The sequence below is a fragment of the Malaclemys terrapin genome, chromosome 9 (assembly GCF_027887155.1).
Source record: "Malaclemys terrapin pileata isolate rMalTer1 chromosome 9, rMalTer1.hap1, whole genome shotgun sequence".
In the NCBI taxonomy this organism is placed as follows: domain Eukaryota; kingdom Metazoa; phylum Chordata; order Testudines; family Emydidae; genus Malaclemys; species Malaclemys terrapin.
The window spans coordinates 3,162,005-3,180,532 of NC_071513.1; the positions used below are offsets into that span (position 1 = coordinate 3,162,005).

An 18,528-nucleotide genomic window follows, 5' to 3' on the forward strand; every position below is an offset into this window, starting at 1 on the left:
CTGCTCTGAGGGGCTTAGAACAGCCCAGCAGAGGGCTGGGGCTGGGGCAAGCAGTCCCAGGCTGATTGGGGAAGTAGGCACAGCTGAGAGCCATGCCCCAGACAGACCACAGCTGGCCCCTATAAAAAGGCTTTGAGGCAGGAGCACAGATATACTCTCTCTGTCTGTAGAGGGAGAAGGGCCTGGCTGCTAGGGAGTTGAGAGGGTACCTGGGCGGAGCAGGGCTAGGGGAAGGCTAAGGGAGCTTCGGCCTGGAAAACCCCAGGCTGCGGCCTAGTGTAAGGCCAATTGGGTACTGGGGTTGCAGAGGGCAGCACACGGGTAGGCTGAGGCAGCGGGTCTAAACCCCCCTTGCCTGTGATGGGTACTGCAGTCTGCCCCAGGGAGCGGGGGCTAGTTAGTGACTGGCAGTAGCCTATGACTGAGGCAGGGTGGGAATAGGGGGTGGGGGTTCCCCGGGGAGGGGAGACCCTGAGAGTGAGGGGTTACTGCCAGGGGGCAGCACCCCAGATAATGGGGCACTGGAGTCCAGGGAGGGACATGGGGGGGCCCAGTGGCAGTGGGACACTGGCCTACAGTGGGCGCTCCGGAGGCTGGATGAGCTAATTCCTGAGACGACCAGCGGGCGGCGCTGCAGCGGTGAGTCCCGCACCTTTACAGCTAGTCAGGGGTAGAGCTAAGAATAAAAATATGGAGTCTTGGCTACCAGTACAGTGCAAAATACCTTGTGTGTATAACCACAGCAGAGGGAAATCATAGGCCTAAACAATTAAATAAAAGATGACTTTTCTGGCACAATAAAAAAGGGCCTTGGGAACTATGTAAACATTTTTATTCTATTTGGATCGGCTATATCTTTAGTGCAGGGTAGCACAGATTGTCTGGTACACAACATGCACAGTACAAGTGCGTGTCGCTATATTAATTAAACATTTTGGGGAACTCCAGTTAGTGTGGAATAATCCTAGTTGTGTGCTAGCTTCTGTAGGTTAAAGTTAGCATTCTGTGCAATTTGTTTTAACGGGAATAATTATTTGAAGAAGTCAGTTCACATCTATAACCAGCTTTTGAAACCAGCCAGCCTTGATTAAACTTTTGTCAATCTGTTCTCCTCCGAGTGGGTGTGAGTATTTCATTGTTCAAATCACACTCCGTTAGAACACTCTCTCCATACCAAAGCAGTCAAGAAAATGAGACCTAGATATTAATACGGTGCTTTCAGCAGCAAGATTATCTAGGTTCTGACCTTTTCAGACTGAATTTAATCTACAGAAGATTGACTTGTTTAAACCAGATTCTGTATTAAAATACATAACTCACTGCAGTGAAGGTGAACAGTATACCTTGAACTTCTGATCAAGTAGTTCAGTTTGTTCCTAACTCTTAGTCACTGAACTGACTCACCACTGTTTTTCCCTATCCACCCTCCTTGCATCTAATATAGAACACCTGAATAAAGTCAACTCAGAGCTTTTTGTTCCTACTAAAAAAGATTATAGTGTGTGTCAAAGAAAAACTCCCAGGAAAAAGAGAGAATTAAAGCCAAGTTAAGGCCAATGACATAGCAACAGCTTTTCTCTTACAGAAATTCATCTGCCCCCTCCTATAGGGTTTCCTTGGTCTTTTTATATTGTCCTGTATGTAGGTGCCTGTTTTTGAGAAACTCCTAGGGAGAAGCAACAGGGACTTTCCAGGCTTTTCATATGGTGGCATGAGCAATACGCCATCTGAGACTTCTTAATTAGGAAAAGTATTAATACTAGTAAATTACAGGCTGGTAAATAATTCTAACAATTTTCTTGGTTCTTCTGCTAAGATTCCTCCACTTCACATCCTGGCTTGATAGTTCAGTCATTATAGAACCAGCTGTTTTGTCATAATTCCCTCTTGGGTTTTTCTTTGTCTCTTAACTGAATGTGATGTCACTGACTCACTGCCACATTCTACTAGAACCTTCTACTTCTACATTTTAACCTAGAACCTGACATCCCTGTCACCACGATGATTCACAAATCTACCATGTATGTGACCAAATAGTATATTTTCCACAGTAATTCTTATCATTCATACCAAAGTTACCCTTCTCCTCCTTGCATTCCATTCAAGAAGCTGGTTACAAAAGATTTCATATTATATTCAGGAATAGATACGGGAAGAAGTTGGAAATCCTTGTTTATGAGATTCTGGGTTGACATCTGCAGAATCTGAAATCTGCATTGCATGGAAGTTCCAGTGGTTCTTTCCCAATGAATCTACAGCTAGTACTGCGGTATGCTGTATCCTGTAATAACACAGGCTGAATACCTGTTTTCAGACTCTGGGTACCACATACCAGCTACCAGTATTTAGTGAATTTCTGTACTAGTAACTTATTTTTGTGAACCTTAACCGATTTTTCAACTTGATATGTGAAGAGTGCACCCCTGTACGACTCATCAACTGCAATGACGTATTGGCAACAGGAAATGCAAAGACTGCAGCTTTCAGGGCATGATAAGTGGCAAAATCTCCAGATGGTGCATCATTATGAACATTCTTTGCTACTTGAGTTTTTCCTATATAGAAAACCAGTCAGGCTCCTATAACGGAGTCTGTCTCTTTGTTTCAGATTTCTATGCAGAACGTACACTTTGTATAAAGACTTGTCATACTTTATTTCTTTCAGTAGTCAATATCCATGCTCGAAACTCTCCTTGTCAATATTCCTCAGCTCCTAGTGAAAGTTTGCAGTGTTCTTGAGCACTACGTAACTAATGCATTGCTACTCTCATGTGAAAGATAAATGGGGTGGAGATGGCGGAGGGAGGGCAGCAAGTTCAAAATTACATGAGAGCTTCACTTTTTCCCCCATTTTGTGCCAAATGAAAAGGAACATCCTTCCCCTTGTTTATCATCTGCACCATTGCAGGTAGTGTCATATAGCAAAGAGCATGTAACTGTTTTAGTGCTACAATAAGCTCCTCTCTTCCTGCATCAAATATTGTAGTGATCTTTACTTTGCATACAGCTGGAGAAAAAGGTTTTCTCCAAGATTTTTAGTTACGAGTGGAGGGAGAACCAAAGGACTCAATACATGGGGAATAAGCAGATGTGGATTTAAAAAAAAATTTTAGTAAAAGGGTTATTTTGGTATTATCATAGAATCAAAGGGGTGCATGGGATGTTATGTAGGGATGAATTTCAGAAGGGAATGTGTGAGAGAAAAGAGTAAAACCAAATTATGCTGGGATTACTAACATCTAGGGCTCCGAGGAACAACACGAAGGACAACTAGTGCAGAAAAATCAGCAGTGAACATCAGACTTAGAAGAGAAACAGAAGGGAGGCTGTGTAGTAATGAATTAGCAGATTGAAAAAATTTCAACCCCTACTACAAATATTGGGATTTTTCCAGTCATGATGAGTTATGACTGGACCACTGAAATATAAAAATAGAGACAACATTAAGTATTAATGAGCAGAATGAATCTGCACTATTCGGAAATCTGATAAATGGACATCTTTAAATTTTATAAACTATAAACTGCTGCATACTGCAGTTAAGGTTGGGTCAGGTCCTTTATTAACAAGATCTCCCACTTTTCAAAGGTTTCATTATTCGGCCAAAACAATTCCTGAATCTTGGCATACAGTACAAGCTCTCAGAAACTACCCACTTTAAGTAATCTACCCATGAGATTGGACTCATTAGAGGCTCCCAGGTAACTAACATGCATTTTATAACTTTCACTAAGAGGGCTTTTAAAAATACATATTTTTAAACTGGTGGGTAGGGAAATAAATATGTTAACATTAACATTTTAACAAACCAACAAGTCAGAAAGTTCCAATTTAAGCAACAAGTCTTATCCTTAACTAACATCGTTGTGGGGTTTTGTTTGATTTTAAACCACAGTCAGTTAAGGATAGAACATCTGCCTTAATGTTGAATTTCTTGGCTGTAGATGGTTTTAGCCCAACCTTAACTTAAACAGAGATGTTTTGTATCCAGTGGCATATTGGATGTAGCCAGCAGTGCTTCATGTTGAAAAAGGGGGAGCCACTTAAAAAAAACTACCTTCAAATGAATCCTGCATAAGGGAACATCCTTTAAATAACTATTTTGGGGTAGGTATGATGTGTGTAACCGTCCAACCTAGTTCCTACACATCTTGGATTGGATGAAGTAAACCATTTCCTGGCCTTGGGAATGCACCAGCCCTGTGAACTCATGGAACCCCTATCAGTTTTCAGGGATCTCCTTTGCAAGCGGGGCTTTAAGTGCATGTAGTTTTCACAGGTGAATGGAGGAGGTCTACTGCCTTTGGAAAGGATTACCCATATGAGTGGGATGGCCCTGCCCTAATGTAGGCAGGGTGGCCTACATAGGCGAAAAGGCTGTCATCTCGATGCAGGTATTTCCGTATGGGTATAATCCTGACCCCAGTTAAGTCAATGGCTATACTCCTATGGATTTCAGTGGAGCCAGCATTTAACCCTCTGTCTCTACAGTTGCATATGGGCTTTTATAAGGATGATGGGGCCCAATTTTAATATTTGGGGAGGAGAGAGAGTGCTATCTAGGGGCCAGTGTGCTGGATACAGTTAATTTTGCAAAGAAGCAACTAGATACTCCAAATGCTTTTATCCTACACAGTCCCATAAATATAAAAACAGAACATTTGATCCACAGCTAGAAAGGAAAAGTACTGCCTAATTCAAAACAATCTCAATTCTTCTCTATATCACAGGAGGCACTGAGCACACTTGGATTATGGAGGCATCAGACAATGGAGTAAATTTTCAGTGCAACTGATACATTGCAGGAGACAGGGCTGTTTTGGATAAAAAGGCATTTTGGACCTATTGTAGAGGCACTATAGTAGGTTTCACCTATAACTACACATAACCACAGGGTGCTAAGTACAGAGAAATGTCATCTGAAGTACAATTTTTCCTTCCCTTCAGACACAAAGCAGAATTGCCCATCATAGGAGGGAGGTAAAGTGTAGGGTCAGAAGGTTCTGTGGCAGCTGAGAGAAATAACTGGAGCTGGACAATTGAAAAATCAGCCTCAAGAGGGGGAAATTATTGATAAGGAAGAAGAAACTCAGGAGTTGGTTCACATCTTAGGGGATGGGATAACTATAATATAATATATGCCTATCTCATAGAGCTGGAAAGGACCCTGAAAGGTCATTGAGTCCAGCCCCCTGCCTTCACTAGCAGGACCAAGTACTGATTTTGCCCCAGATCCCTAAGTGGCCCCCCTCAAGGACTGAACTCACAACCCTGGATTTAGCAGGCCAAAGCTCAAACCGCTGAGCTATCTCTCTCACTTATAAAAAGAAAAAAGTTGCTGTATCTGGGTGTTTGCCAATGGGGACACAGTGAAGTTCAGTCAAGTGTTAAGTTCTAAAAGAAGAATTAAAGTTGGTGTTTAGTTATGTTGGAGGCAGCCGGTCAAGCAGAGAAACCGAGCCACAAGGAGGTGAGCGCCGGTTTCAGCACACCCGCAGTGGCTAGCAGGGGGACGCCAATGACAAGAGAGGACTTTGCCAACTCGGCATCCCCCTGAAGGGAGGATATGGAAGAACTGTTTCAGAGTAGCAGCCGTGTTAGTCTGTATCCGCAAAAAGAAGAACAGGAGTACTTGTGGCACCTTAGAGACTAACAAATTTATTAGAGCATAAGCTTTCGTGGACTATTGTAGTCCACGAAAGCTTATGCTCTAATAAATTTGTTAGTCTCTAAGGTGCCACAAGTACTCCTGTTCTTCTTTTTATGGAAGAACTGTGGACTACTGGATAAACAAATCAAAACATAAGACTTGCCTTTGTAAATGTTACCAGGCTGTCAAGTGAAATATCTACCTAGTTCAGTTAAATACAGAGAAGCCTGTTCAAAAGGCCCCAATTACTAGGCAATTTCCCAGCTTGAGCGATGGCCTCGAAGGATCTCCCAATCTACTCCACAGCCTGGATCAACTCCGTCTTCATGAAGAGACCAAATGCCCTGGCACAGCTGAACAGGGCAGGTCTCCTGAGGGGGTGGGGAGGAGAAGTGTCCCGGGAGTTGATCCATAGCAGCCCTAGGGGGGTTGCTGCCTCATGGACGGGCACTGGGGACCGGCCAAGGCTGGAGGGATTGGCCGGCTGGCTCTGCTCCCGGGGCCCTGAACTGGGAGAGGAGGTGAGCGCGGTAAGCCCCAGGCTCTCTCCCCAGCCAGGGACCCACCCGGGGCCCGGCAGGCGGGTGGGGAGGTCTCCTCTCCCCGGGGGGGGGCGGGCACTGCGAGCCCCCAGGCCCCCTCCCCGGCTCCCCTCCCCGTGGGCGGCCCCGAAGGCGGGGGGCGGGCGGGTGACGCGGGGCCGTGTCCCGGCGGCTCCACCCCGCGCGGCCGGAGCCCAGCAGACGGAAGGACGGAGCCGCCGCAGCACAACAGCTTCCCCGAGCCCAACATGGCGCTGGCCGCCGCGGCGCCCTGAGCCCAGCCCCGGCCCCGCCGCAACCCCGCCCCGCCGGACCGGACCGGACCGGACCGGACCTTCCCGCCCCACCCCACCCCGCCGGGGCCATGGGCAGAGCGGGCGGCAGCCGCCGGCCAGGCCGCGCCTAGAGCCCCGCCGCGCGGGCATGGGAGAGCGGCGCTAGGCGCCCCGCAGCGACCCCCGCCAGGTGAGCCGCGGGCCGAGCCCGGCCGGGGCGGGGAACCGAACCGAACCGAGCCCGGCCTAACCTGCCTCCCTCCGGCTTTGTCCTTGCAGGCCCCGCCGCAGGCAGGCAGCCCCTCCCGGCCGGAGCCGCCGCCATGGCCCACTCGCCGGTGGCCGTGCAGGTGCCCGGCATGCAGGTGAGCGGGGCGCGCCGGGCCCGGGCGGGCGGGCGGGAAAGGGAGGCCGGGGAGCGGGGCCTTCTCCCTTCCCCGGAAGCGGCGCGGCCGGGCCGGTGTCGCGGCGGGGGGGGGGGGCCGCTGGCAGCTCGATCCGGGCGTAGGCTGCGGCCTGCGCGTGTCTGGCGAGGCCGCGGGGGGAGCGATGCGGGCCGGGGCCGGGGAGTCCTTGGGCGGGAGGGAGCTGGGGGTGTCGCCCCCCATCCCGGCTCCCGGGGACGCTGCGCCCGCCGGGGGGTGCCCTGCTCCCTAGCCCGCCCGGGACCCCAAAGGGGCGGCAAGGGGGCTCTGCCGTCCGCCTCCGCAGGGCCGGGGCGGCCCCTCAGCGCTCACGGGGACTTGGCTTTGTTCAGGGGCGGCCGCCTCTCCTCCCGCAGCCCCCAAGTGCTTTTAAACGGATGAACCCCCCAATTCACTTCCTCGCTGGGGGGGTGTGACACGAGCTCTCCGCCCCCTTGGAAGACAGGACTTCCCAGGCTCCTGGCCCCGGGCCTGTGCTGCAGGTTCCCAGGAGACCTTCTGCTCAATTGAAAGCGATGGGGAGAGTGGAGCCCGGCCTTGATCCGGGCTGGCAGCTAGCCTGCTCTTAGGAGTTGTCCTTCTACTGGAAGTTTTCAGGCTCGGCAAGACTGGGAACCCCACTTAAAAATGGGTGTCTGTATAGTTGTTGCTGCAGCGTGTTTGACAATCCATTCTTTTCCCCCCACAACGAACAGCGGTGTACCTGGCGGTCGTTTGTCCTCTGTTTGACAATCCATTCTTTTCCCCCCACAACGAACAGCGGTGTACCTGGCGGTCGTTTGTCCTCTGTTTGACAATCCATTCTTTTCCCCCCACAACGAACAGCGGTGTACTTGGCGGTCGTTTGTCCTCTGTTTGACAATCCATTCTTTTCCCCCCACAACGAACAGCGGTGTACCTGGCGGTCGTTTGTCCTCTTTCTAACGTCATAAAACTGATTTAGGGTGGGATTTTCAAATGAGCCTATAGGAGTTAGGCACTAAAGGCCCATTTCAGTGGGATTTGCTCATCAAACTCCTTAAGCCTGGGCTATGCTAGGAAATTAGTTTGTTATAACTACATCTCTTAGGGGCTCTGTCAACCTAGCTACTGTCTGTCAGGGAGGTGGAGTACCCACCCTGACAGGAGAACCCCTCGTGTTGGTGTAGATAGCATCTTCACTGCAGCGCTAGAGGGGCACAGCTGCACCGGTTTATGTGTAGACATATCCTTATTTTCCTTTGAAAATCTGAGCCCTGTAACTTTCCCAAATGAGTGTGATGATCCATAATATTGATGCTACAGTGTTTTCAAGACTACAAGCCATTTCAGCCCCCCACTGAGACGTCCTATTATTGGTATGTCTTAGTTTTTTGTAAAAAGCTTAGTTTTTGTAAAAGAAATAAATAAAATATTTGTATCTTAATAGTTGTCTAATGTTTCTAGTAACATCTGTTTCTCTTTTTTCCTCTATCTAGTTTAAATGTCACTTTAAATGTTTCTTTTGTTTTTTTTTTAATTGGTTGAGTGGTGTGTGAAAAGTAAGAGAATTCTTCTGAGATGGTGTATGTCCATAAACTCTGGAAGGCTTTGTGCCAGAATCATAGATGGCACAGCTACAACAGAAAACACCGAACCGTAAAAGATGGAAAATGCAATTACTATTTTCAAGTTTTCCCTTCATTTTGCAGTCATGTCTGTGAAATCAAGGAATAAATTAATAAAATACCTTTTAGGATGTATGTTGGATAATTCTATGTAGAGTAAAGGAGATTTTAATACTGCTAGTAACAATATCTTGAGTGTGATTAGATGCAGCTTGTAAGTATTTATGGAATGTTTACCCAAACACTATAATCGTATGCTTTCCAAAAATGGTGAAGGCTAATGAACTTTCAGCAAAGTAGGCCAGGCTAGTGATAACATTTGTAATGATAAAGTTAATACCATTATTTCTAAAGATCTGCACAATTTTTGTGCTTTTCTAAAACCTGTTGAATTTCTCCTGTCAAAGAAATTGCTTCACCAATTTTTGATGGTGCAAACAGCTGTGAAACCATACTTTTGCCATAACAATTTAACCTGCCAATACACTTAATATGGATATAATATGGAGATTATTGATGATACATTTTTAAAAATTTGAAGCAAGGGAGAAGTCTTAGTTTGAGCCTTTTCTTTCAGTTATGTCCAATGGTGTGACTTCTCTTCAGATAATTTTTCTTTGATAAGCATTTTGGACACTTTCTATCCAAAAATTCTATAATCTGATTAGAATCATAGAATATCAGGGTTGGAAGGGACCTCAGGAGGTCATCTAGTCCAACCCCCTGCTCAAAGTAGGACCAATCCCCAACTAAATCATCCCAGCCAGGGCTTTGTCAAGCTGGGCCTTAAAAACCTCTCAGGATGGCGATTCCACCACCACCCCCCTAGGTAACCCATTCCAGTGCTTCACCACCCTCCTAGTAAAAAGTTTTTCCTAATATCCAACCTAAACCTCTCCCACTGCAAATTGAGACCATTACTCCTTGTTCTGTCATCTGGTACCACTGAGACAGTCTAGATCAGGGCGGGCAAACTTTTTGGCCTGAGGGCCGCATTGGGTTTTGGAAATTGTATGGAGGGCTGGTTAGGGGAGGGGCCCCCACCTCCTATCTCCCCCCCCCCCCCCGGATTCCTGCTCCATTCAACCCCCTATTCTCCGCCCTGACCACCCCGACCCCTATCCACACCCCCGCACCCTGACCACCACCCCAAACACCCCTGCCCTCTATCCAACCCCCCCGCTCCCTGCCCCCTTACCGTGCTGCCTGGAGCACCAGTGGCTGGTGGCGCTACAGCCTCGCAGCACAGAGAACCGGGTCAGGCCAGGCTCAGCAGCTGTGTTGTCCCAGGAGCTCACAGCCCCGCTGCCCAGAGCATTGTGCTGGCGGCGGAGCGAGCGAGCTGAGGCTGTGGGGGATGGGGGACAGCAGGGGAGGGGCTGGGGGTGAGCCTCCCGGGCCAGGAGCTCAGGGGCCGGGCAGGACGGTCCTGTGGGCTGGATGTGGCCTGCGGGCCGTAGTTTGCCCACCCCTTGTCTAGATCCATCCTCTTTGGAACCCCCTTTCAGGTAGTTGAAAGCAGCTATCAAATCCCCCCTCATTCTTCTCTTCTGCAGACTAAATAATACCAAAAAAAGAAGAATAGGAGTACTTGTGGCACCTGGGAAATAAATAATCCCAGTTCCCTCAGCCTCTCCTCATAAGTCATGTGCTCCAGCCCCCTAATCATTTTTGTTGCCCTCCGCTGGATTCTTTCCAGTTTTTCCACATCCTTTTTGTAGTGGTAGGGCCCAAAACTGGACACAGTACTCCAGATGAGGCCTCACTAATGCCGAATAGAGGGGAATGATCATGTCCCTCGATCTACTGGCAGTGCCCCTACTAATACAGCCCAAAATGCTGTTAGCCTTCTTGGCAACAAGGGCACACTGTTGACTCATATCCAGCTTCTTGTCCACTGTGACCCCTAGGTCCTTTTCTGCAGAACTGCTACCTAGCCATTCGGTCCCTAGTCTGTAGCAGTGCGTAGGATTCTTCTGTCCTAAGTGCAGGACTCTGCACTTGTCCTTGTTGAACCTCATGAGATTTCTTTTGGCCCAATCCTCTAATTTGTCTAGGTCCCTCTGTATCCTATCCCTACCCTCCAGCATATCTACCACTCCTCCCAGTTTAGTGTCATCTGCAAACTTACTGAGGGTGCAGTCCACGCCATTCTCCAGATCATTAATGAGGCTATTAAACAAAATATCCCGGCCCCAGGACCGACCCTCAGGGCACGCCGCTTGATACCGGCTGCCAACTAGACATGGAGCCATTGATCACTACCCGTTGAGCCTGACGATCTAGCCAGCTTTCTATCCACCTTTAGTCCATTCATCCAGCCCATACTTCTTTAACTTGGCGGCAAGAATACTGTGGGAGACCGTATCAAAAGCTTTGCTAAAGTCAGGGAATAACATGTCCACTGCTTTCCCCTCATCCACAGAGCCAGTTATCTCACCATAGAAGGATAGTCAGGCATGACTTGCCCATGGTGAATCCATGCTGACTGTTCCTGATCACTTTCCTCTCCTCCTTGCCCATTTCTTTATCTTAAAATATGTTTAATGTATTGATATTCTACTTTCTTGGGCTGTAGTATAGCCCAGCAAGGACCCTGACATTATCTAACGCATTGTTTTCTGATATTAAACTTTATATAATAGTACATTTCCTTCCACTACTGTGTTTAGTTTAACCTAGACCTCTTGATGTACACATGTAGACTTAAAGCACATTTTCCTTAAGTGTTCATAAGTACATCTGAGTAGAATTGATGTTTTCTCCTTGAGACTATTTTTTTATGAAGACAAGTATACGAAACATAAAAAGCTTTTCTAGAATATAAAAGATTTGAGTTTAGTGTAAAATTATTCTGCATGGTATTCCCCTTTGCACATTTTACTGTTCTGTGACTGTTAAAGAAACTATGAAAGAAGTCATTAAATGATTAGGAGATAGGAATGGTTTTCATCCATTTTTTTAAAATTTGAATTAGTATTTAATGAAGGTCACCTGAGTAATTATTAAAGCATTACCTCCTTCTGGTCAGTGTTAAAATAAATGCATGAGGTTTGATTTAAGAAAGTGTAAACAGATCCGAGTTTGGTGGAACAAGATCCAAAAGTTGTGTTAAAATTAGCACTGTGGGAAAGTTTGTCTGTAATCTCAAACCATCAACTACCATGTAATGTGGAAAGGATTTTTTTGTTTTTGTTGTAGTGTAGGAGTTGGAAACAGAATTTATGGTAGGGAATCTGCTGTAGCTATAACGTTTTCAGCTGTATTATGATAATACTTTTCCCTTTCTGTCCGTTATTTAATTATGCATAAAAGCAAAATAACATTCCATGAACAAAAACAATGTGATAATCTATTATATTGCTTGTATGCTAATTCCCAGACAGAAATTTTGTTAACCTAGTGTTGAGGTTGCACAGAGATTTCTTTTCTTCTTAGGAAGAAGCCCTTAAAATGCTTGTTTTTTATTAAAAAAAAAAAAAAAAAAAAAAAATCCAAATGTTGGAAACTATAGAAAGTCCACACACAGGTCGCTAAAGTAATCCTAACTCTGCCCATACATTACCACCCTGACAGCAATAGGATATTCTGAGACAATTGTATTAATTACACAGGTTTATCTCATGAGTAGCTACAAAAATACTTCGCATGGGTGCATAGACTCCAATATTTTGTACAGCTTATATTCAGTTCATGAAAAAACATGTGTAATCAGGGATTGCCAAGTACAAATAGCCTGCTAAATACATCCTCTTCTGTAGGTTCCATATGGACAGACAGAGCTTTGTTAGTTATCTGTGTATTCAGATTTATAAGCCAAACTCATAAAATTATAGCACATAGATTAGAAGAGTAAAGGCTAGCATGGTGATGAAGCATCATGCTTAGTGTTGGAAATGTGTGTGCAATACCAATGCTTGGAGGTTCAGATTTTTAACATTCTACCTGCAGATTATATAAATAGTATGTTCTACAAATTTAAGATTAGAACAGAAAGTGACAGATTAATGGAGCTACAGGAGCACGGTTAAGGTTGTCATTGATTTGAACCAGGGTTTTCCATGGCTTCCAATGTGTGTTTGGAATTTGTTTTGTAACCTAACCCTAATTTTAAATTTCCATGCTCTGTGGGTTTTTTTTAGTGGAAAGAAGAGTTTAAAATAGCTTCCTACTGCTAGAATAATTTAGTGTCTCTCTGTGAAATCCTATTCCACAGAGGCCCCTGAAGTATAGTGCTTCTAAGTATAGGTTGTGGGAGCTGTCTTGCACTAACAGTTTGGGGGTGAGGTAGGGGTATTGCTGTAGTTGGAAGAGGGATGTTGTGGTGGGATGCTTAGTAGGATGGCTCATCTCCCACTGCAGGTCTTTGATTTAGCTGGCCAGACGTGTATTTGGAAGGGCCACATCAAATACAGATGAGCAAAGGCTTTAATATCCCTGCTATACCTTTCATTTCAGATGTGTGAAGCCTGAGATGAGTCTTAGAGAGCCCTTAATATTTTACTATGAAAATCATTTGAAGTTGGTCTTTCCATCTTTGATTATTTTCTAAGTGTATAGATGGATAACCAAATAGCAGCTCAAGAATGGACAGTTAGACACTTAAGAATTAACAGGAAAATTGCCTTTAAAGTTCCTGATGAATCATTTGTGCTTTCCAAAAGCAGTCCTTAAACCCTGTGTGGAAAATACAATTTTTGCTAGTCTTTATGGCTCCCCCTTTCTCCACCAATGGAAAATCAGTTGAGAAATAACATCTTTGAGTTGGAGGAGTGGTTGGTGAACTTTTCCTTTCCTGCTTCTAATTTGTGTGTGATCTGAATTCATCTAACATTCAGCACTGGTGGAAATGTGTTGGGATATTCTGACTATTGGGTACAAGTAGTAGGAGGATTATGTGGAGGTGAGGATATTTTGTGAATTAGTTATGACTGAATTTGAGATCTCCACCTCTGTCTCAAGTGTACTGGAGAATATTTGGGCTGATTGACATTCTTATCCTATGTAGTATTAGATGATGCTTAATTATCTACCTCCCAATTTAACTTTTGGTGGAAAACACATTAAAGGTGTATCTTTTTATAATTTTAGTAATTTACGGTGTTCTCACTACTTGGCATATGGGTGTGTTACATCTAAAAGTAAACACCAATAAAGCAAATAATTGGAAGTAAGAACAGAGATGCCTTAGAGTGGACCAGGGGCTCATAAACTTTTACATATTCTAGAATCACATCTTAATAGACTGTCTTGTGGGCCACTTCTCTTTCTAATCTCAATCATGCAGACAATGTCGGTGATCATACATCCTTGTTTGGCAAGTACAGCAATTGCCTGTGTGCAAAAGCAATATTAGGAAAGTAGTCTCCTTCATTCTTTCTACCACTTGGTTCCTGTCTTTCTTTCCTTGCGTATCCCTGTTGTCTGGTCTTGCCACCCGCCACATGCTGCCTGGTTTCCTTATGCCAGGGGTTGGCAACGTTCGGCACGTGGCTCACCAGGCCGTGGGCCGAGGGATGTGCTGGCCGCGGCGAGAGGGGGCCGCGATTGGCCGAACCTGCCGCATCAGCAGGTAAATAAACTGGCCCGGCCCGCTAGGGTGCTTACCCTGGCGAGCCGCGTGCCGAACGTTGCCGACCCCTGCCTTATGCCATAAACATTCCTCTTTCTGGTGGCTCCTTTGGCATCTTCTGGTAGTTCTTCATCTTGTGAAGTAGCAACCTTTGGAGAAGGCAGCAAGGCTGGCTTCCCCTTGTTTCCATCCATCTTCTTTTACTGGCATATATGTTTTCGTGCAATGAAGAGCCTAACTTCCTGTAGAAGCAGAGAGGAGCAGCCAGCTCCATGTGACCTGTCAGCTACTACACTGTGGTCCACAGTTTGAGGACTACTGGATTAATCAAAAGCTTCGCTGAAAAGATGAGCTTTGCTCTCTCTTTTGAAAGTTAACAAACTGGCTCAGCTGGACTACCAGGTCAAAGTATCCTGTGGCTGGGCACTAGGGATCATCAAATGGGAACTCTCTTCTTCCAAACCTTGAGTGCCTGGCGAGGGACTACTCAAAAGAGGTTCAGTTGGTCTCAGAATGGGTACAGGAGGAGGAGGAGATGGATGGTGCCTATGTTTTGCAAACTACAACAGAGTATTATAGGTTAAAATTAACACCTTGAACCCAGAAGCAGATGGGAAGCCAATCCATAGCATAAAGAATGGATGAAATGAGGCTTTAAGTTTAGTAAGGAGTAAATAAGGAATACTACTTTAACACCTGGAGTTGATGCACCGGCAAAATTAGGTTCCTTATTAGGCTTAGGCACTGTATGTTTGGAAATGTGTCAAACTCTCTCTCAGTAGCTCTAAAGCATCTTGTAGTGTCCTTATACATTGCAGTTCTGGGAATATTATCACTGTGCATATGTCTTATTACTGAGTGTGAGCAGTGTTGGATATAAAGTACTTAAATGTTTAAAGGAAGGCATTGTACAAATGTAAAACTCTGGGGAAGGCTCCAGTCAAATATCTGTTAATTTATTCCTGTACTCAGAAATTAATTGCATTCAGATGGTTCCACAGTGATCTTGAAGCAGCTTTAAACTGTTATTGCTTCAGCATATACTGAGGGCTGTAGAAACCAGAAATTTGTCTAGTGAAAACTGATAAGCCTAACTGTTTAGGACACCAGGCTTCTAACTGTGACTTTTGTGGCTTCCTGGTTTTCTGTGCACTGATTTTTGGGCCATAATAAAAATGCATAGCTAGACATTTGGAAACGACTTAGTACTATGAAGGGGTGTGGAGAATTTGGCTCTTAATTTAAGTAGTTCTGCTCTGAAAAGCAATTTGTGTGATTCCATGTTCAGTCTTCCCGCAGTTTATGTATCAGATGTGCTTGGTGTGTAAGTACATTTTTTTCTAATTGCTAGCCCTGCAAACTCAACTTGAGTTTTAATAGCCAAGCTGGGTTCCTTCCATCTTATGCATCACCAATAATAAAAGTTCTCTGCAACAAATTAGGCTTCAGTAACACCTGTGATGTCTTATGGTCTTCAAATTATGCTGTCAGTGACTCCCTGTACAAAGTATTTCCTACTCTGGAGTTGTACAAGTGTAGCTGATTGGAACTTTGCAGACAGTGCTGTTTATGATGCATGAGAGAGGATAGAATCCAGAGCACGCTCTCCTGTGGTTTTCTTCAGATTTAACAGGAGTAAAAAGCTGTGAAAACTCACTTGGCAGCAGATCTGCCTCTGAAATCAGATCGGGGATCAGGTCTGTTGAGTAAGATGATGGTGTTTGTATAGTCATTTTTCAGAATTCCAGCTGCACTAATGGCTCTGGGTTGAGTTGGCTCAAAATATACATTTTGAAAAATGTAAACTGATAGAAATGTTTTCATTGCCGTTCAAAATATAACGTTAGAGGCCTTTTTAACAAAAGCATTCCCAAAACATTGCATCTACACTACATGAGAACTTGGAAGTGGAACCGAATCGTTGTTCATCTTATTCACCAAATGAAAGAAATGCAAAAATTGTGCAGCATAAATAGTAGAAACTAAATTAGAATTTATAGTAAATGATTTCAGTGTCTCCTTATATAATAATGGAGGTAACCACATATCTAATCTTGGACTCTCTAGGCTGTCTTTAATGAAATATAAAGATTTCTTCTCTCTTGTGGATTTGTAAAAGTAAGGCCATCTAAATTAGTCCAGTAAAGAGAAGATTTTAAACCTAGGTGTCAGTTTCTTCCTGTCTAGAACACTAGTTCTTGTGAGTCTGTCTGGGCAGTTATCAAATTTCCATCCAGAACAAGCTCTAGAGAAATAAGCTGCATGAATCAAAAGAACATTTGACTTGGCATGTGCATGGTAAATCAAAGAATCTATATCAACATGTTTTCTATTCATGGCATTGTAGTGGAAAAAGGAAGTTTTCTAACTGAAAAACTAGGGTATTTATGTAGATCTGCTTGTTATTTTGTTAGATCTGTGTGCACATCAGCTCTACGGAAGGGGTTACATTAAATATTTATCTACCATTTGGTCAGTGCTTAATATATACTTTGGCCCTCGTGGATCTTTACACCTTTTATGTCTCATTCTGACTGGTAAAGCCAGTACAGGCTTTCAGGTCATATAGACCCTGATTTAGGAAACCATTACTATTTTGGAAGGCTACTCAAGAATATACTTAAATGCTTTCTCGAATTGGGGTCCTATTTAATAGATATGATATAGCCTTGCATATTATACTCCTGGGGGAATTCTGCACCAAAAAATTAAAAATTCTGCACACAATATTTTAAAATTCTGCAAATTTTATTTGTCAAAGTAACACTATATAATCATGCCAGTTTCAATTATTTTGGAAATTTATTTCAAAATACCTGTCAGCAAGTATGTCTGTAACAATACAGACATACACAAAAATTCCCCCAGGAATAGAGAGTTAAAGAAACCCCTACAACAATCCAGTTCCTATTTCTCTGCCCCTTCCCTCCCCAGAGCCCAGCCATGGCTTCCCTCCAGCCCAGACACTCATATTCTTCCCTTTCCTCCCCCCTTGCCCCCAGCCCAGACACTCACATCCCCTACTCTCCAGAGGCAGGCTGCGGAGCCCTCCCAACTCAGACACTCATCTCTGCCTCCCAGATCCCAGGGATCCAGAAGGAGAAACAGCCTGATGCTGGGTCCCGGGGCTTGCATGGAGTTTCCTGCACGCTGCCACCTCCTTCCTTCAGGGCGTGCTGGGAACTGCAGCTGCTGGGAACACTCCAGTTCCCTCCCCATGGCCTTATCTTCTATTTGCGAGCTGGGCTTTGCTGGGTCCAGTGGCTCCTAGTGGTGGCCAACATCTCTGCAGTCCATTTCTGTGAGGGGGGGAAGGAAATTCTGCACACACAATGTTAATTTCTGCAAAATTCTGCATTGCGTAGTGGCATAGGATTTCCACAGGAGTAATATTAGTTGTTGATTCTGAATATGAAATTAATTTTTCAGTTAGATTCATTACGTTTCAATTGCTTACTCAAAATATGAATGACTAGGGAATGCCAGAAAACATTAATTTGTTCCCATATATTTAAAATATGTAATTTTATTGTATTGACTGAAGCTAGTTTTCATGAAAGATCGTGGATTGACAGCCTCGATACTGAACAATTTAATGCATGGAATAGATGCCATATGAGTTTTGCTTCAATCTTAACAGAGAGCAACCCTCTCTAGAGGTGAGAGGGAAGTGCAGTCCCTACTCGCATTCAATCCTTGGCACCTCCTATGCTTCCAATAGGGTGTTGATAGTGATGACTAGATCTGTGAGATGGAGATCTTTAATTGGACTGAGAACACAAAATCATATCATGTAGGCCACTGAATATCAACCAGAGAAGTTAATGTTGATAATCTGTTGATGGTTTAGGAGGAAAAGGCTTTTATACATACCACGCTCCCTGGTGCAGAAAGAAAAACAGATGCTCATTTTGTGAATATGAAGCATTATTCATTAGGTGAAGGTGAGCCAGTTATGTCTTTCTGTAGATCTTCAGTCTTTACAATTGACAGAATAAGTTACCTTATGTCATTTAGTTGGTCTGTTTAGGTTCCTCAGTACTGATTGGGGATCGGAGCTCCGTTGCGCTACACGCTATATAGACATTGTCCGAGATTGTCTGCCTTGTCTGTTTAGATTATAAACTTCGAGGCACGGACCAAGGCCATGTCTACACTTACAAGCTTACAGCGGCACAGCTGTATCAGTACAGCTGTGCCGCTGTAAGATTGCTTGTTTAGCCAAATTATGCTGACAGGAGAGAGCTCTCCCGTTGACATAATAAAACTAGCTCAACGAGCAGCACTAGCGATGTCTGTGGGAGAGCATCTCCTGCCAACATAGAGCTGTGCACACAAGCACTTATGCTGACAAAACTTAAGTCACTCGGGTGTGTTTTTCATACCCCTGTGTGACAAAAATTTTGCCGACAGAAGTGCTAGTGTAGACGTGATCTAAGAAAGCAATATTATCCCTACTTTGCACGTGGGAAATTGAA

At 44.7% G+C, this 18,528-nt stretch overlaps 1 protein-coding gene across 2 annotated transcripts in view; it reads left to right on the forward strand.

The window, feature by feature from the left end:
- Window positions 1–18,528, forward strand: part of STK26 (serine/threonine kinase 26) — an 81,029-nt gene that overhangs the window by 20,520 nt on the left and 41,981 nt on the right. Inside the window, exons 1-2 of one of the 2 annotated variants that reach the window (XM_054039047.1) lie at window positions 6,370–6,657; window positions 6,747–6,832. In XM_054039047.1, the coding sequence (XP_053895022.1) occupies window positions 6,791–6,832 (42 nt within the window). In that variant the 5' untranslated portion in view covers window positions 6,370–6,657; window positions 6,747–6,790. Of the gene's footprint in view, window positions 1–6,369; window positions 6,658–6,746; window positions 6,833–18,528 lie in introns of those variants that run through there. The other variant, XM_054039048.1, reaches the window with a different exon arrangement.